This window comes from Dreissena polymorpha, chromosome 11 (genome assembly GCF_020536995.1).
Source record: "Dreissena polymorpha isolate Duluth1 chromosome 11, UMN_Dpol_1.0, whole genome shotgun sequence".
Classification (NCBI taxonomy): Eukaryota; Metazoa; Mollusca; class Bivalvia; order Myida; family Dreissenidae; genus Dreissena; species Dreissena polymorpha.
The window spans coordinates 31,098,530-31,125,222 of record NC_068365.1 but is presented as its reverse complement, the minus strand read 5'-3'; the positions used below and the strand labels follow the sequence as shown (position 1 = coordinate 31,125,222).

At 34.0% G+C, this 26,693-nt stretch overlaps 1 protein-coding gene across 3 annotated transcripts; it reads right to left on the bottom strand.

Moving 5' to 3' along the window:
• Positions 1-298: 298 nt before the first annotated feature.
• Positions 299-25,962, bottom strand: LOC127850111 (uncharacterized). Of its 3 annotated transcripts, none has more exons than XM_052382890.1 (12): positions 25,842-25,962; positions 14,937-15,124; positions 10,330-10,850; positions 9,327-10,192; positions 6,908-7,022; positions 5,719-5,873; positions 5,202-5,271; positions 4,688-4,825; positions 4,203-4,378; positions 3,379-3,547; positions 2,499-2,609; positions 299-1,795 (listed from the first exon to the last, which is right to left on the bottom strand). In XM_052382890.1, the coding sequence occupies exons 2-12, from the start codon at positions 15,116-15,118 to the stop codon at positions 1,605-1,607; spliced, it is 2,694 nt and encodes an 897-aa protein (XP_052238850.1). In that variant the 5' UTR covers positions 15,119-15,124; positions 25,842-25,962; the 3' UTR covers positions 299-1,604. The 3 variants fall into 3 exon arrangements, with proteins under 3 accessions (XP_052238850.1, XP_052238848.1, XP_052238851.1); XM_052382888.1 differs by lacking the exon at positions 25,842-25,962 and adding an exon at positions 21,949-22,200; XM_052382891.1 differs by lacking the exon at positions 14,937-15,124 and having other exon boundaries at positions 25,842-25,941.
• Positions 25,963-26,693: the final 731 nt, after the last annotated feature.

Here is a 26,693-nt window from a genome sequence, read left to right as displayed (position 1 = left end):
CTGTGATTTTACTTCAATTTCTTTAACTTTTCCAAACTTGAAGCTTTTGTTCAAGTTTAACATAGAACTAAAATGGACTCTGATAAACAGTAAACTAAGAATAACATTTTGCCTATTCAGTTGTTTTGAAATTGTCAAAGAAAAATATAAACTCAAGATTTATAACCTTTCTAAATTTTATTCATTCATAACGAATAAATAAATAACAACTTTCAATATATACATTTCTTAACAGACAGATTAATTCTCAGACATTTACATTATAATACAGCAATATACACGTACATGTCAAGTATTTGCACTCTCTATTTTATAATGCCCTAAAAAGATGACAAATGCAGTTTAAATTATTTATAAAATTCAGTCTTAATTTTTAATAGCTTAGTCTTATTGAAAACTATATTTTAAATGCTAACTGTATATAAGAAAAATAAAATAGGTCTCACACCTAGGAAAACAAAGTTCAGAGTCCTTGAATGAGAATTTTCAGTGCCTTTTATACTCTCCAAAAGCGCACACATAACGTTGTGCAATAATAACGTAAAAGCGCACATATGAATTGTGCACAAAAATCGCACAAACAACGCGCAGCAAAGCGCGCAAAAGCGCACAATAGAATTTGAGCGTTCTTGACACGGTAAATGTCACTGATATTAAAACGATATTTCTGACAATATTACTATGAAACAGAAGTCAAATACATATCAATTAAATAAATAAATCATTTATAAAGACAACTATTACCTTTTTAAACAATTTTTAAGAAGGAATACGAGTATTTAACAAATGCTATCGTATGACTAGTCTGTCAAAATACTGTAGTCACTGTAAAATACCCAGAGTGCACTTATGTCAGCATCAGGAAATCAACTTCCTGTTTATGCAAAAATGGCTGCCACATTAACAGACGCTAATAAAATGAGACTTTTAAAAAGGATATTACAAATAATAAAGAAGCGCAGAAGGTAGGCATCGGCTGTTATCAGCTCTAACTTCCACACAGCATCCAATAAAAGCATTAAATAACAGTGACATAGTCATTTAGATGCAAAACATAAACGGTAAAAATGAACTATGTACATGTACATAAACACATGTTTTCATAAACAATCTAGGGCATGACAATATATTATACTCCTTTTTACAAATCAAAGCGTTTGCTATGGTTGCAACTTGAATACCTTACTATGTGTTTCAATAGTCTACATGCTAAGATACAAATGACGTTATAACAAAGAATCGTAACATTAAAATCCCACCAATAAAAACACAGAATAATCAATGTTTAAAATAAAATGCACACAATGCATAAGGCAATATTATGTAAATATTTACTTCCTTGAGGGTGTCACTGCATTTTGTAAACCCAAGACACCACTGACCTAGTGTCGCCTTAAGGTAGTAAATATCTGTTTCCTGAGAGCTAACAAATAAACATTGACTTGTTTCTCCACCCAAATCAGCCGTGTTTCAAAGCTGGTTCATGGCACGTTTTACATTTTACCTTTATTAAAATTTTCTACGATCTCCGAAGATCGCTAAATTGAGTCTTATAAACACATATCAACGGCAAACGGATTTTAGTAAAGTCCCATATTTCAAAATTAAAGCATGTATGTGCGGATTTTGTCTTTAATTTCCCTCTTACAAAGAGGACAACTACGAAGATTTCTCGAACACTCAAGACACACTTTGAGGTGTGTACATGGCAAGAAGAGAATGTTCACGTGATTGGTCCCGCAAATGCAGCACATAAGTATTCCTTTCAGCCGGATATTTTCCTCCATCATTCCATCTGAAAAACAAAACAACGCGCGCGTCACAGAAACACTGATGGCGAGAAAATAAAATATCATTCGATGAATAACTGAGATAAGATGAACGATGTTTTATGTATCATTTTGTAAATATGCTTAGCTTCTTTATCGAAGACTCGAAACGTTTGACAGGCGACTATATGTTAAACGCCACACCTTAATAAAAAAAGATCAAACGATATTGTGTTGTTTATCAATAAAATCAATAAAATAATAAAGCGTGCGTTAGGATAAACCTCGATAATACTTGTATTTCAAAGATAATTATTACAAAACATCGTTATTTTCTTAGACCTTTTAAGGTGGTTACAAATAGCAGTAGATATAGACAGTATTATGTGGTCATCGCTTTGTCATAGCTTTGTAAAAAGTATCATTAATTACACCTGGGTGAAATTTGGCTTTTATAAAATAGCGTTTCGTTTTGTTTAGATTGCCTTAATAGCTTCATGGCAAACGCGTTTTCCACTACAAAGGATTTAGACATCGCACTGACTTTTACCAATAGTCTTAAACTACATTTGATAGTTCGTGAACATGTGTAAAGATAATAGTTTTACAATGTTTGCTTTTTACATAATATTTTACTTATGTTAACATAGTTATACAACAATTTTGTTAATCATAATACATTATGGTACGATAATGTACTCATCAACAAAACGAACACTCGGTCCATACCTTCTGTCTGTTGAACATTCTGGATAATCTGAAAGTCCCGAGATACAGCGTTTCTCTCTGCAATAACTTCAATTTGGGTGACGATATCTTCAATGCTGGGTGTTTTATTGCCTGAATTACATAAATGCATTTGCCTATTCATTGAAAAATGTACGTGCTTCATTGGAAACCAAATAAAGCAATATTATTTCTGATCGATTAGAAAAAATATGAATACTGATTGTCGTGCAACATGTATAATTTCAAAACCCGTGTAGTATATAAAGACACATTTTATCTTATTTTTCCTTAACTCTTTTTATATAAAAATATATGGAAAGTGAAATGAGATTTAAAATTAAAAATATGGGAAATAAACTATATAAAATCGCACCAAGTATATGGTGACTCTTAACAGAGACATTTGTAATTTCAGACTAGCTCAGGTAAATTACAAATAAATTTGATAATTAAATGTAATATTTACTGTTAAGCATAGTCGTAAATGTTGTATTACACTGTGATCAATTGCGATTAAATAGTCGCAAACCAAATATCAACATATATACTGCATTTTCATAGTGTTCGTTGGCTCCAACGTAGAGCAGGGGGGGGCAATCTATTACAATCTAAATAGATATTCGACTAGTCTAACAGGCCAAGTCATATTTGCCTTTAATCGCTAAATGGTAATCAATTTGCTATTCTTTCTTATTTGTTAACGTATTTCTGTAAGTATTTGCTTTCGATATCATATTTTTTTTAATATTTATTGAAAATTTGCAAACGATGTTTCAAGTCTTACATCTGAAGTAAAACAGCAATTTTTCATGATACCTTGATGATACACAGTTCATACAAAATGCCATATTATGTTACAAAAAATATATAATCCACATACCTTGCTGGACGAGTTCGAGAACTGCCTGTTTGATGTCTTCCTCAGAATATCCCATGCTCTCTTTTAGCATACTGTCATGTCGATCAACAATTCTCTGAACTAGAGGATCCTCAATTGACATGCCAGCCAATGAGTTAGTCATATCTTCTTGCGGCGCGGATGCGTTTTCCTTTGAAACAGAAAAATACATATAGTTAGATCTATGCGTTTCATGCAAAGGTCTATAGGAGAGCAATGGATAACGAACTTTTTAACTAAAGTACTTAAAGTATAATCTGCATCCATACATTTATTTGTATTCGCCTGTTGTTTGAAATCAAACGATGAATAGTCGAGAACAGTTCAGTATTATTTGAACAAATATTCGTTTATTAACTTGAATTACGAATATGTATTATATAAACAAAATAATATTCGATATTCAAGTATGATTATTTAGCAAAATAATTATTGTAAGAACGTTAATATGCTATCATGTTCGTGCTTATGCTTTGTACCGAATACGTTAACACCTTACGAGTCTCAATACTTCTGTAGGCGAGGCCTTATGCTTAAATGCCAAGATTAAGCGATGTGTGGTTCTCAAAGGTGAATTTCTTTTGATGTATTTTATGTCCAGCACTTACCCTTATATGTGATATCTTCTCAGAGCTAAATTAACTTCGGTTGAGTGCACTGTTTCAATAATAAAAGTGCATATATGCACTTTTTCCTCAGCATGGTGCCAGTACACAGAAGTACAATACCTCAGATCCAGGATGCGGTCAAATAAATACAGATTTTACTATCGGTATGTCTTGACAGACAGTACATAACGTAATTACTTCGGCAGCTTGATCAGCTGAAAGCTGAATAAGGTCGATGAAATCGCGTCCTTTAACTTCGCGTGCATATGGACAAGCAGGAAACCATCGACAGTGTTCTATCCAGGGATCGTCTCCGTGTTCCCATTTCCTCAATCCACCGTCACACGCAAAACATCGGCAATGGTCGTCGATACCTGGTCATAATATTGTTAGATAATGAAAGGGATCTGGTGGATGCTAAATAGGAGATATAAAATAACCCTCAACGAAAAGACGAAATATTTCGTGAACATGTTTTGAAGGTGATTTTAAACGGACTAAATACATGAATTATACTTGTAGGCATTCAATATTCTACATCTCACAGAAACATTATACCTGGGGAGCATCATGGTTAACTGAAAATATTTTGGGTAAAATTCAACCATTCCATTGCATTGTAAGCAAAGCAAATAACCATTTGATACAGTAAGACATAACGAAGGGCTCACGTGGGTACATACCTGTGTAATACAGCCCAGCTTCAGCGAGCTCTTGAGGTCTTTGGGTCACATGTGACGGCCAGTTAGTGAAAGTATCCAATCGAGACTGCAGTGACCGAAGCCGTTCGTGTCTAGCCCTATACCCAGTCGCAGGAACACCTTATGCACATAAGATAACAGATAAGTATTTAAATGTGATTCCCCTCCATTTAGCCATTTAACCCCTTCAAATATTTTGTTAAAATGTAGACTGGGTAAGGGTAACCAAAATGATAATTTAAATATTTTTTCTTCATTTATAAGCTATAATAATACATTGATAGCAATATTTTATAACCTCTTTAGTGATTGTACTATAATGATTGCATTCGTTTTATAGTTAAAAATTCGCTCATATATTTCGTTATTTGTTATCATAAATAACATTGTCGTCGTCGTCGCGTCGTCGTTGACACAGGTATCTTAAACAAAATCGTGTATATCAAAAGAACGGATTTGTGTATTATCCAGATCTAATTAAGTTTCGTATACATACTTTGTTGGCTGTTATATCGAAGACGCTGCTGGCGTCTGATCTCTTCGGGGTCATGTGTTGGCAAACTTCGCTGAAAATTTAAAAATCGCAGAGATTTTTTATTTTAACCAATTAAATAAAAATTAGTTAAAACTCTGCTGTGCGATCCAACATCCGATACAATATATGCACAGAATGATTAAACTTGTTATGAAAATTTTATTAAAAAATAACAAATGTCTGGCTTTACAACTGAACATGTGCAAAGGTTAGTCACGATCTGCCATCTTTAAGAGGAAAACAACATCAATATATAATTCGTACATAACCGCTGACCCTTTTTCTGTACCAATCATAGTTTTATTAAAATCATTTAATAAATGTGATCTAGTATGTGATTTTGAAATAAGTTTAAATCGTTCAGATTAGTGTTACCCCCAACTTAGTGGGGTTTTTACACTTTACTAAATCAAGCAAACTCCGTTTTAAGTATATTGAATAATAAAAACTTAAAAGCGGCTATAGTGTTTAAACGCACGTGGTATCTTTCCATTCCGTCTTGGCCTCCCAACAATACTATAAGGTAAGCACAGTTCCTAGAGTGACGGACATGTTCTTGTAGAGGATCGTCAGTGTCGGAAAAGTCTTTTAGACCAATACCACAGCAGAAACATCTAACCAAGTCATCGTTACCTACAAATGGTAAACATTGTATTCAAATGCATACGACACATCATTACTTTTCAGATATTGTGTTTTCATCTAAAATTACCCAAACTATGTCACAAATATTTTATCGTTTGCGATATTGAAAGGTGTGCTTGCTAAAAGACTATCTTTTAAGAAGATATGATATAATTTTATGTGATATCCAGTAAATGCCATACAAACACAATGAAATACTAATTTAGAATAATGTTAATCGAATACACAAAATTATTCGGACCTTTTACTGTTTAATTGAATATGTTGGAGCGTTTGTATTGTGTAAACAGTTGTAGGCACGACTTACATTATGCAAAATTGCGCAGTCAATTATATTTCAATAAGAACGGTCAAACGGCTGAGTAATGGATTTTGACTTAGCAATTAGATCTCATGGGAAAGGGAGCAAAAATATTTAATATTTGTACTATTTTAATGCGATCAAACTTGAGCTTTTACGTTTAGACACTTATGTTGGTCAAGCTAAGACAATTAAAACCATGTTTAAATACACCGTCATAATAGGTAAGTACGTCTCGGTTAACAGTTATTACATCACGCACACTGTATAATCAGTCAGCAAAAGAGCTGGATCTGTTCAAACACTTTATATTATACTCATTTTTATGTTTTCAATATATGTATACGTTACAAAAATGCGATCTTTAAACCATAGCTTCAAAGTTCAAACACAGACAGCGCAAACACACTTAATCAGTCGTTAGTAAACACGCATATATGTACTCAGTCTAATGGAAAAATAAATGTATCAGTGCTACCCATTAACAATAAACACAAAATACACCGTGTTATTAATTATTAACATGCAATAGGAATGATCTTATGGTATTGTTTGTAATCAATTTGACAGTTAATACATTATAACGTACCAATTGTTTTAAAGTGAAAAAATCTTTAAAAAACAAATATTCATCGAAAAATAACCAAACATGCATACAATTATTAAACACCGTTTGCTTTAAAGTTAAATCTTTACCAAAATAAAGTTGTGTTTTACATACCTGTACAGAAAAACCCACTCTGACACAAAGCTGGTATTGTTGGTCGTGTCCTTGGCCAGTTTCTAAAGGATGCGGTCCTATCTTCGACCGCTGCATAGCGAGGATATTTTGCCGTCTGAATAAAGCAAGTTTCATAAAACGTAATCTGATCAACATTTACATCAACATTTACACAGTGTCAGTAACAAGTGACCTATTATGTTATGAGTTGATCAATTGAAAGAACAAATCCATCTAATCTCAAGTAACATTTTTATCAGTTCTCCATTAATTGGGGACCAATGAATTAGACATTGAGACAAATAGTAATATTTACATTGTATGATATGCAACTATGTTTTTAATATTTTATGAATATTAGTTACACAATTTTATCAATTGCAAAACATATTTTTATCATAACAATCATTTTGATGGCTTTACAATAAATAAAACAATGTTGGCCATGATGGCCCAAAGCGTTCTTTTGATTTCAAGGTATAACAATTTTGGAAGACATGACGTAATTACCTAGTTTTTTTACCACCTGGTACATATTCGAAAATGGCTATGATATTGCGCAGAACATATTTTAACGTATTGACAATGTCATGTCAAGACAATAGCTTCTCTGGTAAAGTTGCTAAACTATAAAATGGCACATTGTGTGCTCATATATTCTGAAATGTGTTACCAAACTATGTTTCTTGTAAGTACATATAAAAAGAAATAAGTGCAATACATGCACATAGTTAAATCTCAGAAATGAACAACAATATAGATAATTAAGAGAAAATGGGTTTCATTTACTCTCATAGGAGTACGTTAAAGGTTACGTTTATCATGAGTAATCCAACACAATTACACACGTTCACGGTTTAATTACCTGAAATTTTAAGTGTAAACGGTTTTTTAGAAAGGTATTTTGAATGAGACGAGGTTTGGAAGAAATATAGGATTTTTTTTCTGTTTTTCAACTTAAGAATATATAGTCCCAACTTGTTGTTGATTTAACTCCTCTTTGACTACTTGGTGAATCTCGCTTTAACTTTCACAGTACGATGTGTATAAGATCGAAATATAAGAAATAGTGCCCGCGACCAGCTTGAGCTGAGGAACGGTCCTTTGTCTTTTTGTTTACTGTACACTATATAATGTACTTTTCTTTGTCCAAACATGTGTTGAAAGGACATAAGCGTCTGTGATCCATTTCTAGCTACTTATATTTTTACACTAACCCAATACCACTTTTTGTATGCTTCACAATGAATTAAATATTATATTTACCCTTAGTGGAAACTGTTATATTTTTCGTCCTTGTTTGTGTTTGTATTCATGTGAATAGTGTTTGTTTTATTTGCTTTGTTGTGTGTTCATAGACAGATATTTGATTCATTCGACTCATACTACATAACCATTAATCTATAACGGCATTATCTATAAACATGTTAAAGACACGTCAACAAGTATTATTACACATTTGCTAGAATTATGCATATATGCACATACTTACTTAAACTTAAACCTATTAATTTTAGCTTGCTTGCATTAAAAGCATTGGGCTTATTTAAACGCTGTCGAGTCCGTTACCTGGGTAGAACCAGTACTTGGTGTCTTTTGAGAAGATCGAGTGAACGCTCTTACAGAGGGGATTGAAATCATGACCTCCCGTCGCTAGGTGGACACCATATCCACAACTCCACGGCGACAATGTGCTTACATAAGCTAATAAAGTGAAATAAATTACTTAAGTTATTATTTAAAAACAATCACATATCATTAAATACAATTTTTAATATGTGTATACCAATAGCTGTCAGATAATTCAGATTAATATTTAAACTACAACTGGCAAGTCTTTAGAAGTAATGTGGTGAACACAAAGTGTACTAGATATGTGACCTTCACATTTTAATGATCTTCAATTTCAGATTTATGACAGCATTTCTGTTTAGTAGCTACGAACGGAAATTACAGTATTCGAACAACGTTTCAATCTCAGTCAGCAATCGTATTGAGTAGATGGACGATCTTAAAGAAAATCAAGTTGTTTGTAATGCCGTATGGTATTGTTTTGCCTGTACTTGATTGGCAGTTGGTCATTTTCCTCAAATAAAAGACCAGCTGGTGTTGATAGTAACTTTTCTCCTAAAAATGTTCCAGATGTTTCAAAATTATTCAACAAAAATGCGATGCATGCTTCAAACAAAATGCTATCCAACCCTCAAGTATTGTATCGTTTGAAATAAATTCAGAATGAAATGCAATCTTGTCAGCAACTATTTGTCACTTTCCGATTGAGCTAAACATAACATAAGACATCACACGCTTAGGTTCTGTAATTTACTTCTGTTCAAATTAAAACTCACTGAGAGTTAACAAAATATGTTATAATTTAAACTGCAGACGCTGATCTAGACATTTGCGTATATTTCCTTACCGGATAATCCGTTGCTTCGCCACGCCACCTATGTGTATTCGATACTTCAGGAGTTGAACTATTGCACCGGATTTCCGACTGATCATATCGTTCTGATATGTCTAGTTCTATCCTTGATACAATACTTGACTCGTGTATTTGTAATGGAGTGATGCTGTCTCTATGCTGTTGCACCTGTGAAGTACTTTGTGTCTGTGATTGGTAGTTCCGTGGAATAGGAAGTTCGCTCAAGCTAGACGACGTAGCTACAAATGAATGGAACCCATCCACATCGTCAACAGCTTGAACGGCTATGGTACTTTGTTCCTCGTTTTCAACTGGATATGCGGGATTCGGGCTGTCTTCTTTTTCATGTGTGTAAATTTGCAAATTATACTCTGAATTATTGAAACCTGCCAAATGGGTATCGTCTTCTGTAATGCTTAATACTTTAGTTTTTGTGTTTTGAACTAAAGATACTGAGGGTTTAAAATCATTATAATCTAGGCAAGTAACTATCCCGCTTGTTATGTATTCATTGACGGGTGCGAGAAAAGAACTGAGATCTGGAGATATGCGACACATTTGAATTGCCCCATCGTCATTCAGATATACGAAAAATGATTGTGGAAATGGTTTGTTTGCCTTTACAAAGTCTTTTTTCGAAAGTAGTTTTGATGTAAAAAGAATAAATATCTTTTTGTCTCGGATGTATAAGCATGCAGTGTTACTTCCACAACTTCTTCCAATAGTCAACAATATCCTTCTGAAACTGGTGTATCTAGCTTCTAATGAGTTCTTGTTCCAAATTGTTGCCTCCAGTTCTCGGTCTACATTTAGAACAAAGACTGACTTGCGCGCCCAGTCGTCGAAAGCAGGGTAACCGGCTGGAACATAAATGAAAACCCATAACATGTGTTAAATAACCATAACATGTAACAATGGTATATATTAGTCAAGTACGCAACAATATTTCCGTTGCTTTTAGAATAAATTAGTGACATCTATACAAATTTGGACTAACCTCCATTAGCTTTGTTGAAAGGTCCAGGATTTGGTTCTATTCCATATAATATAAGCAACAGGCGCAAAGCCGTCAATGTCGCTTCACTAAGCTTTCTGAGTGAATCCAAGCTTGTGAACATGTCAGAGTATTGAAACTCTGTTGCGGTATTCATGGCGCTTTGGATTTTCTGGGCAAGTGACATCACCGCTGCTGATGCACGGTAATGGTTGTGAAGCCATGATGTTTTCGTAATTAACTTCCACTTTTGATGATAGGCTAACCATCCGTAAGGAACGTTTACTCTTGTTTGTGTTCGGTACAGGGTTTCTTCGGATCTTTTACCAAGAACCATACTGGGTATACCGTCGAGAGTTTTAAAAGTGTGATCAAACATCCTTACATAAAAGTAGTCCTCAAAAAGTACTATTCGCATTATAGACTCTGCCAACCCAAGTGCGAGTTCTTTTGAGTCACGTTTAATAGCATTTACTCCGCATCTTGGATATTTGTCCAATGTGTTGTGTTCGATGGTAGAACAGCTGAAATTAAAGTCAATAAAATGGTTATGTGTAACTGTTTCAATATAGCAATCAATGACCCCCCAGAAACAATAGGGTAAGTGATCGTCAGTCGGACACGATCTGAAGTCGGACGTTTTTGGACCCGTTTTTCTATCGATTTTACTCAGTTCAGCATGTAAACAAGTGTACATTAACCGAAATAAATATTTAAACCAATCAAATAAGTCGTTTGTCTGCTGTGGCGTTCTTCCCAGCATTCCTGAAGTTCATTTCTATAAATACCTTCACGGGCGCGAATTTCAAAATTGACGACGCAAAAGAAGTAAGAGTTGTTTGCGTTTGAAACAGTTTAGCAGTGTTGAAATCTGTTTGAGCAATTTACATCATTGTTTAAGCTGTAGATTAATGATCATTTTGTACACTTAATTTAAGTTTAATCGTAGTTTCTTTGAATTGATCAACAAATCCCCACCAACAACATGAACCATTTTAGATATTGAGTCGGACAGCAAAACAACGCAATTTGATATTGAGTCGGACACTGTCAGACTCATTGTCAGTTTTGAATAAACAATGAATAACCTATATTTACATATGAACGTCTATAGATAGGTCCAAAATATAGAAATATGTGTGTTCTCCGAAATTCGTTGATATCTAACGATGTTAAAGGGATCTTTTCACGCTTTGGTAAATTGACAAAATTGAAAAAAGTTGTTTCAGATTCGCAAATTTTCGTTTTAGTTATGATATTTGTGAGGAAACCGTAATACTGAACATTTACCATGGTCTAATATAGCCATTATATGCATCTTTTGACGATTTTAAAACCTAAAAATTATAAAGCGTTGCAACGCGAAACGATTGAATAATTTGGAGAGTTCTGTTTTTGTCGTTAAATTTTGTGAAACTACGAAGATTGCTTATATAATGTATAAAATACTTCAAGCATATGTACTCTGCGGAATAGCTCAGTAGGCTAAAGCGTTTTTACTTCAGGACTCTGGCAGGACTCCAGGGGTCACTGGTTCGAAACCTAGTCCGGGCAATGTTCTTTTCCTTTTTTTAATTTTATTCTTGATTTTTTACTGGAGCTTTTACGATCCAATGTTTACATTTATCGATATAAAGCATTTAATGAATAAGTTAAAAAATGCCAAAATCTGTGAAAAGGCCCCTTTAATTTATACAAAAATATCATGTCAGAAATTGAGCTACGTTGGTAATAATAGGATTTTACCACTATTTTACACTGTTTGCACTTTGTAGTTAATAGTTTGTGCTGTCGTTTTTCACTGTTTAATTAACAGGATGAAGAACTTGATAATCCGCAATATTTATGTTGTCGGAATGCACCATACAGGTGCGAAGCAGCTCGAAGTCGGTACATTGCATTATTATCGTCATGAACCTGGTAACCAAAAGGACTGTTATGCGATTGCAGTTTATGGAGACTCACACCTGTACCATCGCCGATGTTATCTTCGCCGTGAAGATGCCCTAAATCTCAAGTCCTGTTTTGCAAAAGGGCCGTGTTACCTTCGGACCAAAATGTACCCAGAAAAGTTTTCAAAGCTGCGCGGGCCGATGCAGAATTGCAGTATCGGCTTCCGTTGTTGCGAAACAGATAGATGCAGACTCCATAGCTGAGCCTGAGATAGTAAAGAGTTCCTACGTATATAAAATCTATTAACATTCTGTGAAATTTTACAGTGTAGCTACAGTTGACAGTTTCTTATTTTCAATGTTTAATTCATTATGTTTGTTTATATTTGCCAATACATAAAATAAATGTATTCAAAACGTATCGGTTTATTTTTTGGATATTTCAGTGGCTCAATATAATCGGGAGGTCTGTTCGCCGCGATGAATATTATGTTTCCAAATCGTCTTTGTCTGATATTGCTGAAAGCTCGGAACCCCTATTGCATTTACCTATTTTTTATAAACATCAATCTGGATTTAGAAAATCATATTCTACCGAGAGTTGTCTTATTCAGCTTCTAGATTTTATTAAATAAAAAACAAATACAAACAAAAATACAAAAGGCCTTCGATACAGTTAATCACAATATTCTTTTTGGAAAATTAGAACTTATGGGCATACGATCGATTCCCTGGTTAAAATCTTACCTATCAGATAGAAGTCAAATTGTTAGTATTGGTAAGTGTTCCTCTAATTCTAACCCTGTTTCGTGTGGTGTGCCACAAGGCAGTACTTTAGGACCTCTTCTCTTTCTTTGTTACGTGAACGATATGATTATAAGCATAGACAAAGAATAAAAACAGATTTTATACGCTGATGGTAGTACAATTTTATTTAGTCATAAAGATCCTGATTTTATATCCCAAAAGCTTGGTCTTGTTTTAGAATGTTGTTCTGAATGGCTAGTGGATAACAAGTTGTCACTACATCTCGGCAAAACAGAGTATATTATGTTTGGGCCAATACGAAAAGTAAGCAAACTGAAAGTGCCTCCAGTAAATTGTAATGGCCATACGATAAAAAATGTTAAGAAGATTAAGTATTAAGGCCTTCAGATTGTTGATACTCTTTCTGGTGACAATATTGTAAATAACATCGTTTCTAAAGTAAATGCAAAACTTAAATTTTTATACAGACACAAAACTTGTTTAGATTTTAATTCTAGAAAACTTTTAAGTTCAGCTCTTTTACAATGTCATTTTGATAATTTTTGTTCATCTTGGTCCCATAGTTTAAATAAAGCCCAAACGAAAAAATTACAAATTATGCAAAATAAAATTATCAGGTTTATTAAAGATTACGAACCAAAAACCTCCATTACCAATGATGATTTTGAACAATTGAAAATGTTAGATGTTGAAAACAGAGTGAAACAACTTAAATTAAGTTATATGCATACAATTTATTATGGAAAATGGTCTTCATATCTCAGCGAGAACTTTGAAAAATCATCAAGATCTGGAAAAAGTAATTTCATAATACCAACTGTGACAAATACTTATTTAAAAAAAAAACATTCAAATACTCTGGGTCTACAGACTGGTATTCCCTCCCAGAGGACATCAAAAAAGTGGAAAATTTGGACAAATTTAAAAGAATGGTTAAAAAAACTTCTACAAAACAAACAAACTGAGATAAGTGAGGACATATATATATATGTATTATTAATATATGAATATGAATGTGATATAGAAACAATGATATCTGTGATAAACTATTTGAATTAAAATGTTTCCATATTTGCAATAAAATGTATTTAGTTAAACCTCATGTTTGGTAATGTTTTTCATTTGTTTGTTAACATTGGTTTAGTTGTCGGATTAAGACAAAACGCTAGGTTATTCACATGTTTTCTCTCAATCAAACACCAAAGTATATGTGTGTAAGTTAGATCATATAACAACTTGATCTTTTTTTTCTCGTACTTTTAATGGACCCCATTGGAAATAAGCTTTCAGCTAAATGGGTTATCCATAGGTGGAATATTGCATTACAATTGATAACTAATTTTTATAACTGTTATAATATATATAGATTTGAAGTTATTCAACTATTTATATATTATTTGATAACTACAGCTGTCATAATAACAGTGGTGTAACTATGTTTTTATGCTTTTATGTATTGTTATATTGTTATATGCGTTTGACCTAGAATGTTAAATAATAAATAAATACATTTCAGGAGAGCAATACTTGTTCCTAAGTACCACGTTCATAAAAAAAACAATTATTAACATACCATGACTAAAACTGGTACCATCGCACTGGAAAGGTAAATGCGATAGGGGTTCAAACCAGTTTGATAACCCTAGACGAAGCTTACGCTAGCATAAATCACAAGCAACATGCACGTCTTAAACTATTTCCATCAAATGTAATTTTGCAGACAGAAAAATGTAAACAGGCATGGTGACAAGAGAGTCGAATATAGCCCCATTTAGGCGTCTTAAGTATCGGAAATCTATTCAAACGATTGAGGAGCAATATACACAAAACAATGGCCCCTCTAACAAGAGTTATTTAACTTCAAGTTAGCGATAGATCTACATAAAAGATATATACATAGGATACAATTGCTCAGCCCGGTTGCTATACATACACATGCAAATCACTTACCATTGCCTGTCCGACAACGAAATACAAATCAGAAACATCAGCCATCCTGAAGTCAAACGGATAGGCACAAATGACGAAGTAGACATTTTGATTCGAAATTGGTGTTTGCTTTTGATGCGGACAAACTCGCGATGAACATACACCCCTATTCGACGCCGATATGTTTGTGTATCAATTCCCATGATGTCCTGAAAAAAGTTATATATTTCCAATGACATGGTTACTCTGATAATGTTGATGTTACATTTTGAGTTGATCTTATATCAATCATTTTACGTTATCATAGTGTGACCCAGCCTTTGCTAAGAGATGGAAATTCCCAGTCATTTATCATGACAAATTTACCATATTAAGACTACAGTATAAATCGTGACGCGTCGAGTAAATGATTAACAGATCTCAGTGACATCTCGGGTTAAAGAAAGAGAAAAATATAACATATCGGAAAAATACCCTTCAATCCGAAGTGGCAATATTTCCATGAGACACAGATATGCAAATGATGAGTTATAATAAGGAATTACTCCACAGTGTGTACAAATGCTAATTCTGAAAGTGCTATTGAAGAAGGAAAAATATAATGCACACAATATGATAAAGTAAACAATGACACTCAAGAAACTCTATCTAAGTCACTACATTTATAACAAAATACCCAACTATAAATATACAAAGACGTAGACTGGGATCACCGCCTAGGAACGATCATTTCAAGGAATTGGGGAGGGTAGAGTTAGTGTTTTAACATTTGATAATTCTAAATGTGTAAGCCAAAGGAGAGGATGTATATAAAAGAGTTTCATTATAAGCATTCTGCATGGTATCAAATTATGTTCATTATTATTTAAAGAAGACGTGTTTCACGTTTTTATTTGAGAGTGTCAACTCAAAATCAGACGATTAAAACATATATTGAATACATAATGTGAAACAGCTATTTCTTTAATGTGACATATTGGGGATTTATTACTATAATTGCAAACAACCAATGTAAACGGGCCTTTTGTAGACCTTTACAAGGTTCAACACAGTGCAAATACAAAGTATTGTTCGTACTTATTGGCAAAAATAATACAGCTGTGTTACATATACTTATACAGTAATGAAGTGCTTGGGTTTATCTGATCAAGAGGATCCTTTGGAAGCAAATATTAAGCCGGCAATATGTGTACTACGTTCAAGCCATGTTTATTGAAAGTATTTGCAACACATCGTTTGCTTGTATAAATAACAAGCAAATTCGTTGAATTTATATCCCCCTTCAAATAAACTGTGTTTATAGATCGGTGCATATCACTTGATATACAGTTTACTCATTACGTGTAGGGTAATAATTAAAAGGTAATAATTAAGTGTAAGGTAATTGTTCTTATGAATTGCAATTCTGCGCATTGATATCTACACACCGATGAAGTTTCATGTTGAACATGTGTTGTAGCGTATCTGAAATACAGCCTTGAAGTTACATCATACAAAAACAACAAGGGCAATAACTCTTAGTTAGGAAAGTGCATGGTTATGGTTCTTGTTCATTGCACTTCTTCCTAATGATTTGCACACACCCATGAAGTTCCGTGTTGAAATGTTGTATCATATCTGAGATATAGTCCTGAAAAATCCCATCATACAAACACAATAAAGGGCAATAACTTTTATTTAAAAAAAGTGAAAGGTTATCGTTTTTAAGCATGGCACATCTCCTCATAATAGCAATACACCCATGAAGTTTAATGTTGAAACATTGCATACTATCTGAGATATAGCCCTAAAGAAATTCAAAATAAAAAGGCAATAACTCTTATTCAAGAAAGTTCATGGCTATAGTTCTTGTGCATGGCACTTCTCCTCGTTGATATCTGTATACCGATGAAGTTACATGTTGTTATCTTACATAGTTTATGAGATATAGCCCTAAAACGTTTTGTGACAGACTGACGGAATGACAGACTGACGGACGGACGAACGGATAAGCCCAATTCTATATCCATCCGCCTTTTGCGGCGGATAACAAAAGAGAGGTACTTAGAAATAGCACCGCATTATGGACCACCGCACTTGGAGGCTTTTCTATAGCAACACTTTTCAAACTTGAATATCTCAGTAATTGGTTAAGATTTTGATTTAAAATTACACATGTGATCATTTTACTGTACTATGTGAAAGTTCACGATAAAATCATTCATCCGTGGCGATCGGACGCCTTTGCCTGTGGGGTAGCTATGGTTTCATCTTTTTGTACGTGGAAATTGTGAATGCGATATAATTCTAATATTGGTTCGATTTCGTGAGATGTCAATGCCGCTGTTTTGCAAAATAAGAAGCTAAGACTGTCAAAATGTCTGTCAATACAATCAGTGATGATCAGAATGGATACATTTACATTCTAGGCTTGAATTAAATCATTATATGTATTTCACAGAATTACATATGCACACTTCTTTGGTGCGTAAGCTAAATAAAAAAAATTGGCAAATCAGGTGAACACACAAGTAAAAACATAAAAATGGAAACACATGCTTTTATCGTTTTAAGTGTAGTGACGCTGGGTCAGATGAGTTATAAAACAAAATGTTATTATTAGACGTTCATTTTCTCAGCCAGGCATGATTAATCTCACAGCAAGTACACTGCAATACCAATGCAGTTGCATCTGCATATCCTGCCAAAATGTCTCTCGCCAACAGATGAAAATGTAATTGAAGTGACTGGGATATCTGCCCGTGAGTACGGTCTGTAGACAGATCGACCAGATATATTACATATCCAATCATCGTTGCAACTGTTATTGTTATTAACGAAGTATCTGATTACACATCTGTATGTACCAACCCAAAGTTCCGCTAAATAATATATTAGCCAAATGTCTCAGATTAAAATAGTCTCTCTGGAAAAATCAATTATGATTCGCAATTCAATCAATTGTAAACAAAATATACAATTGCATTATATGTCACAATTTCGAAAGTATTAGATTGACATCAATTGCCATTGATATAGCGATGTGTGGTGAAAACGCATTATGTATATTGGAATTAATTGTTTTCAACTACTGTGGCAAGACATTCTATTCAAAAGAGTGACTAACTGAGTTAAAAGAACTATCAAGGAACATAATAGTTATTTGGCAGTGTTCGACAATAACAGGAGTTCGCGGTAGTCCGAGATTCCTGGAATGAGACTCGGACTACTTGCTTTTCGTGTCAAGGAAGTCCGTCGGACTCCTTCAAAATCATAATTGAATTATGTAACAAAAAATCGTTTACTTATTCGTTTCGCAGGATTAGAATGTCTGCACTAAGAACATCTTACTCAGAACTTACTCGTACACTGACAATAAAAACTGTTGGTGGAATTTGTTTATTGCCACGTTAAAATTGAAATCATTTAATATGCACCCTCTAAATATTCACCCTCTAAACACTGCAGAATGAAGTTTTAAATACCAAGTCATAACCGCACACTTCAACCACTCCTTGAGAGCTATAAGAGTTCTTCTTAACAAGGAAGATAATAGACAGCTGGTATATTGATGGTGAGGAGTGTTCAATTAAAACTAAGTGATGTCGAAAGCATATACAAAACTAGAACAATACCATCATTTGGACTTTGCATTTGAATAAGTATTTTTCTTTTGGTCTATGAAAACCCCTGCCTGGTCAACACGTTTGTTTTCAGAAGATGCATTGTCATACCCGTAGCCAGGGGGGTGCGTTGGGTGCGTTCGCACCCAACATTTTTTTATCAGTCACTGAGTATGGTCAATGAAAGTGAAATTTCATATTATAAAAATGCTTTATAACTTCAGTCTCTAAATACAGATAAAAAGTCACAAGAATGCAGGATTTTAAGTTTCATTTTCAAAATTTGCTATGGGGAGGACCTCCAAACCCCCCGATTTCAGGAATGGGGAATGTGTATTTTTAGTATTGTATCATTATGATGAAAATACTTTATTGTCAAGTTTATTGTGTATGTAAGCGAAACAACAGAAAATCCATTTACCAGGTTTAGTCAAACGACTTGGAACGCAAATGACCCCAGTCTATTAACAAAATTGCGAAGCAAAACTCTGTTCACAGTTGTTGGTCATAGCTTATACAGATGTACCTAGCAAGAATCCTTAATAGATCAAATGAGCACAAATCTCTTACAGTTAACTTTTGTGATGACATTTTGACCATTGTTAATCATCGTTCCTTCATTGTCGGTTGTTAAAATGTAAATTTTAGAGATTATATTTATTTCCAATATTCACGAAACTTTGTAAGAAGATTGGTTTAATTGACATTGGGAAAATTACAAAACTGCGTTCAATAACTATATCGCTATGTAAAATTAAATGTAAAGTTTCTGAACATTCTAGAAGCTACATGTTTACCCAAGCCTCATGAAACTTGCTCAAAAGGCTTTTTCTAATGGCCACGCCCAAGAATGAAGAAATTTATTCCGACTTATATATCTTAAAAAGTGTAAGAATCGTTTTCTTTCAAAACGTGAGGACAGGGATTTAGTTTTCGTTTAACATCTTATTCTGGTCATGTAACAACTTTGTTAAAATCATCCCTCTTGGGTTAAAATTGACCCCGCCCTGTGGGTTATTGGTTTAAATATATGTATTTTGTGAAAACTTTGAAAATCTTCTTTTCTGACACAGCAGGGCCAAGAGGCTTATTATTTTGCATGTAACGTCATATAGTAGTCCTGCTACAGTTGTTCAAATCATACCCCTGTGGTCAAAACTTGCCACAACCCGGGACTCAAATTATATATACAGAAAGACTTGTATAGTATTTATCGATAAATTCAAAAAATCTTCTTTTTTGAAACCGCATGGGTTAAGGGTTTAAAATTTGGTGTGTAACTTCAAGTAGTTCATTCAAAGCATGTGTCTGAGGTCAAAACTAACCACATGGAAGTCCATAGGACTCCTTCAAAATCATCTTTGAATTATACAAAAAATCCCAATACGCGAGATCAGAATGTATGTGTTTTTTTACATCCGAAAACTATGCCCCTCATCATTCTGCTTAAACACATCGGCAAAACAAAACAATCTGAAATTATTTATTTTGGTTCCTTGTCGCAGTGCTTGGGAGTAGTAATGGGGGAAACTCTCGAACTCTGAATCAACCCTATCTTGGTCGTTTTTTTTCTCGGATATTTTCGCTTAAAATCTAGCTTTCGCTGAACAGTTTCTAATCACTTTAAAAATCATCACAATACCCGTAATTGTTTACAGAACAGAACAGAATTTGTTGACACGTTAATTGTAATTGACATCATTACACACAGGTGTAAATGTTTTGTGGAATTCTCAAATGAGCATAATTAAATTTGTAATCTGAAGCACAACAGTGCTTCATATATTTTGAGCTGATCCTTTGCCCATATAAATATCGCGCGGAAAATGTGCTACATTTTCAGTCATCCAGATGTAAAATGCGTGGGTGTATTGATTTTTCATTAACAAATGTAGTGAACAAAATATTGAGATATTTTAATTTTGATTAAAGGATCGTAGTACAGAAATACAATATTATATTGCAAACAATTTTGAATTGAATTGACATTTCATCTTAATTCATTTCATATCAAACACGCTGTGTCTTCATCGTAACGGTCATAAAGATAAGTTATTATTAAAACACGTATTGAGCTGTATACTGATTATGAAAATCCGCACAGAAATGGAATTAGTGATGGACGTTGTGAAAACGCGCTAAGACTGCGTGTAGACTGAGATGTGTTGACAAAAGTGATTAATATGTGCAAATGTGCGAATGCCGATATGGCTAATAATTACAGGTAAGAAATTGCTCTGAATCTCATTATGGTTTAGATAAATTCGTTCTTAGAAAATATATAAAGCAACGGGCTATTACACCGAATCCCAAGGGTCAACCACAGGCAATCGTCATTATGTGCTACCCCCACACCCTCAGTTGCTGCTCATCCCAAACCCCTAAACATTGTCAATATCGTATACACAATAACTAAACAAAAGTAAGGCAGGGGGGTGGGGGGGAGGGGGAGGGGGAAGTAGCAGCTAATGCCGAGCGTCTGTGTGATCAACAAGCTAGCTAATATATAAATGCATTATAGAAGTAGCAGCTAATGCCGAGCGTCTGTGTGATCAACAAGCTAGCTAATATATAAATGCATTATAGAAAATGATATTTTTATCTTTCAATAATTAACTTAAATATAACTGTTAAATAATTGTGCAATGACGGATAACTAATGACAACAAATATTGAACAGCAGTTACTTTGAACTACAATCTTAAATCAAACATGAAAGAGGATTAAACAATTTATGGTTAAAATGTGTTGTAACCCGAAAAATATGGTATATAAAAAGTGTGATAATTTGTGGACTACCTGAAGTATGGTCGGACTCCTAAACTTCAGAAGAATGGAGTCCAAAGGAATTCTTACACAAAATAGTTAATGTCGAACACTGATCTGGTAAAGCAGTTACGTTCAACCATTTACTTAATGCAAGACGTATCTAGTTTTCACATAATGTGTATTCCATATTTAATGACTTGATATGGCCTTCGTAAGATTTTGAAAGCCTTTTTCCGATGTTGTTTGAACAAATTGTTTCAATACAAAACGATTCCTTTATAACACTATGCTTGGTTAATTTTTATTCAATTTCTGTATTTTACCAGATTATATTCTGAAAACAAGTTGAAAATCCCACTGTGTTCTATCAATAGTTTTAACATCATTTGCAAAATTGTATTTTTCCCGTAGAAGATTACAAACATAAGTAGAAAATTACAAACATACATACAGAGCTATTCATATAGGTTTAAGTATTTCATAAACAAAGTATTTCATGTACAGCTACTTGTTGAGTACATACATATAATTGTCGTACATTCAACATATATTCATAGACAAATCTAATTGACAAAGAGTGTTATACTTCGAGTATTTTACAACAATAAAAAAAACACAAGCTTGTACCATACATAATATTTATTATTTAAATATTAACTCACGTATTTTAACCGTTCGATCAGTACCCGTCAATAGAGAGGGATAATATTGGAAGCCTGAAAGTCCGCTTTCCTTCGCGTGTAATTTTAAAATAAAGGTTTGAACGGCATATTAACAACCATTACGCAATTAAATATTGGAAAAAACAAGTGTGAAATTTAAACTGGAAACTAAGGAATGCTATCCTTTACTGTATACATATTTACTACAAAGAAACGTAAACGAATTGCAAATGCTTAGGAGTGTTCGCATAAGAAAATGGATAACATGAAACCGAAAGTGGAACAGGTTTTCACAAGTTTACGGTATGATCTGCATGGAAAATTAAGAGTAATGTATGCATAAAAGTGTTTCGATTTTAAATAAGTGTATTGCATTGGTCTGTTTAAAGCTGTAGAAATTAACATAGATTGGAAAAGTGTGAGGAAGTAGCAGTAGTAGTAGCAGCATTAGTAGTATTAGTAGTAGCATTAGTAGCATTAGAAGCAGTAGTAGTAGTAGTAGTAGTAGTAGTAGTAGTAGTAGTAGTAGTAGTAGTAGTAGTAGTAGAAGTAGTAGTAGTAGTAGTAGTAGTAGTAGTAGAAGTAGTAGTAGTAGTAGTAGTAGTAGTAGTAGTAGAAGTAGTGGTAGTAGTAGTAGTAGTAGTAGTAGTAGTAGTAGTAGTAGTAGTAGTAGTAGTAGTAGTAGTAGTAGTAGTAGTAGTAGAAGTAGTAGTAGTAGTAGTAGTAGTAGTAGTAGTAGTAGTAGCAGTAGTAGCAGTAGTAGCAGTAGTAAAAGTAGTAGTAGCAGCATTAGTAGTATTAGTAGTAGTAGTAGCATTAGTAGCATTAGAAGTAGTAGTAGTAGTAGTAGTAGTAGTAGTAGTAGTAGTAGTAGTAGTAGTAGTAGTAGTAGTAGTAGTAGTAGTAGTAGTAGTAGTAGGAGGAGTAGTAGTAGTAGTACTTATAGTACTAGTAGTAGTAGAAGTAGTAATAGTAGTAGTAGTAAAAGTAGTAGTAGTAGAAGTAGTAGTAGTAGAAATAGTAGTAGTAGTAGTAGTAGTAGTAGTAGTAGTAGTAGTAGTAGTAGTAGTAGTAGTAGTAGTAGTAGTAGTAGTAGTAGTAGTAGTAGAAGTAGGAGTAGTAGTAGTAGTAGCAGTAGTAGCAGTAGTAGCAGTAGTAAAAGTAGTAGTAAACGTAGTAGTAGTAGTAGTAGTAGTAGTAGTAGTAGTAGTAGTAGTAGTAGTAGTAGTAGTAGTAGTAGTAGTAGTAGTAGTAGTAGTAGTAGTAGTAGTAGTAGTAGTAGCAGCAGCAGCAGCAGCAGCAGCAGCAGTAGTAGTAGTAGTAGTAGTAGTAGAAACATTATAGAAATGTTGATTATCCGATTGGTTGACAAATTTAGCATTTAATGGAAAGTACGTAAACGTTATAAATATATAATTTGGAATCCCTTTCCAAAAATACCAGTATGCTTAATTTAAGAGTTAAAGATTTTGTTAGGTATAAACTGTCCTTTATGCAGGACGAAGAATTCACAAGGGTTAAAGATTTACGAATAAATTATTGAATGCGTCTGAAATCGGTGCTAAAAATGTCACGTTGCATGCAGCATAACCGTGAACATGAATGCGTTACACATCGAATTTTTGGCAAAGAACACAAGCTCATTAAATAAAGTAATTCTAATGTATTTCACATTGCCATAAGCAGCATAAAAACGTATTTTATGCACTAGTTGAAATGTTTAAGTAAAAAGGTTTTAAAAAGTTATTTGTAGAAAAGCACGACATACCGGTGTGTTTACATCCATTAACTTTTAATTGTTAACCCCACAAAGTCACGTGATCCTGCATGCGCCCTGATATAGCTACATGTGCAAAAAAGTAAATGTTGATCTAGATTTTTTGCAGTAATTATGCAGCGTGGAAAATTAAACGCCAACAAAATTAATGTCTAATTTTCAAAGTACTCTAATTGTTAAACGCGCGTAATATAGATCAGGGACCTATACACTTTGTTTGTATAGGTCCCTGTATAGATGTGAGATTTTTTCGACGTAGATGTTAGACTAAGCTTTTCACCTTAACATAACGCCAGCATAACCCAGTGAATGCACTCCATTCATTCCATTGGTTGATTTGAGCATAATCCCTAAAGAAGATTGGCAATAACACCGCGCGTGTGTAGTATATGATGGTACACTAATCAGTGTAGGGAAATGCGGACTAATCTCTGCATGTTCATTTCGGCCGAGTTACAATTACGCAAAACCGGTAAATTGCGGTCATTTGATAAACGCCTTATGTTGATAACGCTGTGTTTATTTCAAAATATCAAATAAAACGAATTTGATAGAAGGAAATGAATGAAAACCTATTGCTAAATGTCATTTGTCTTGCATTGTGATACAAAAACACGTAGTAGTATAGTGTCACATGTGCGACGTACGCGGTCAGGCGTATGAATATCATTCTGCAAGCCAGAATAGTCTACCGACATTTGCCAGTGTTACTTCAATTTTCTATCGGAAAGAGTCGTGGTTTATATTCCATTTACAAGACGCAGTGAGATTGTTAAAGACCCGCGTTATGCGAAAATGGGACGTATGCAATATGCTGCCAACGAAGCTTCGGTCAAGCTTGCGCATCCGTGCATTCTGGTCAGGATATGCATACTGAAGAGGATATGGGCTGTCAGTTGTAGTGGCAATCATTGTGTGAATACGTTTTTGTCACTGTGACCTTGACATTTGACCTTGTGACCTGAAAATCAATAGGGGTCATCTGCCAGGCAGGGTCAATGTACCTGTGCAGTTTCATGATCCTAGGCCTAAGCATTCTTGAGTTATCATCCGGAAACATTTTACAGTTTCGAGTCACTGTGACCTTGACCTTTGACCTAGTGACCTGAAAATCAATAGGGGTCATCTGCCAGTCATGATCAATGTACCTATGAAGTTTCATGATCCTAGGCGTAAGCATCCTTGAGTTATCATCCGGAAACCATTTTACTATTTCGAGTCACTGTGACCTTGACCTTTGACCTAGTGACCTGAAAATCAATAGGGGTCATCTGCCAGTCATTATCAATGTACCTATGAAGTTTCATGATCCTAGGCGTAAGCATTCTTGACTTATCATCCGGAAACCATTTTACTATTTTGAGTCACTGTGACCTTGACCTTTGACCAAGTGACCTGAAAATCAATAGGGGTCATCTGCCAGTCATGATCAATGTACCTATGAAGTTTCATGATCCTAGGCCTAAGCATTCTTGGGTTATCATCCGGAAATCATTTTACTGTTTCGAGTCACTGTGACCTTGACCTTTGACCTAGTGACCTGAAAATCAATAGGGGTCATCTGCCAGTCATGATCAGTGTACCTTTGAAGTTTCATGAGCCTAGGCCTAAGCGTTCTTGAGTTATCATCCGGAAACCATCTGTTGGACGGACCGACCGACGGACCGACCGACATGTGCAAAACAATATACCCCCTCTTCTTCGAAGGCGGGTATAAAATAAGCCACGTAAGGACACATATGATGTGAGTACAAGTAGTAAAATTTGAATCTACGGCTCTATTTTGTGGTTTGATGTACATGCACTTCATGACAAACATTTTATGCGGTGGAAATGCGACTTTTAAATGAAGAAAAGAAACACAACAATACCTAAACCTTTGATTTGAATTTAATAACTCAGAAAAGTACAGTTTTTACATTTTCTTCAAAGTTTTATATTTAAGGATATGTCTTGTTTTTGAATTCGCAAATAATAATTAATTAATGTATCATGTGCGTAAAATGCAACTATCAGTTTCAAATACATTTCTAACCAAAAGAACCGCGGAACACGTACCTAACAATCTTATTCAATTAATTTTAAATCGCAATAACAAATAAAATACAATCCTTACCGTTCTACAGCATCATATTAACATGAAGAAGTGCGTCTATGCGGACGATGTTATTCTGTTTTCCCTCGCCTCAGTCTGCAAATAGAATGTCGGATTTGTCGTCATAATGCAAATGCCCTTGATATGTATTGAGTTATTTCTATAACCCAGTTTTAACCAACCAAAACACTAGTGGCATGTTATTTACTCAGACGTATATTAATTGGGATCCCACGCTTAGATTATTTGATTTATAATATATACTCGATATAAACATTCAAGTTTATGTGTGTGTTGTTGTTGTTGTTTTTGTAATCCATGTACAGTTTTCGGTCAGTTTGCTACATTCAAACTTCTTGGCAAAATAATCGTTTAATGTACGTAAACATATAAAAAATAAACGTTTAAATTTACCTACCTATCCCCGTCTGGAGATGTAAGTGGAAAGAAAACTTCTTGTTCGCGTAACCACCATCAGCATGCTCATTTCTTAGAATTTTATGAATTGCTCTGTAATTTTTAAAAACAAGATAAAAAATATCGTTTAATGTTGAAATTGTATAATAGAATTTGCCGAATACTTTTGCAATACACACGTTTAACTGAGTGTGATTACGAATATTAATTATTATATTAAAACTAAACATATAATGTTGTACATTTATATTATATTAAATTTAGCATGTATAATATGATTATCGTTATTACCATAAGCGGATACACAGCAAATGCAGATGGAAGAGTTAAATAGTACAGTACATAGGGCGTTTCGTGAGAACACGGAAATCTGATTCGCAACGACAGCAAATCATGCCCTGTTTTTTACACGGCCAGCCTAAAAACAACTTGCTAACAATAATACCAGATGACGCA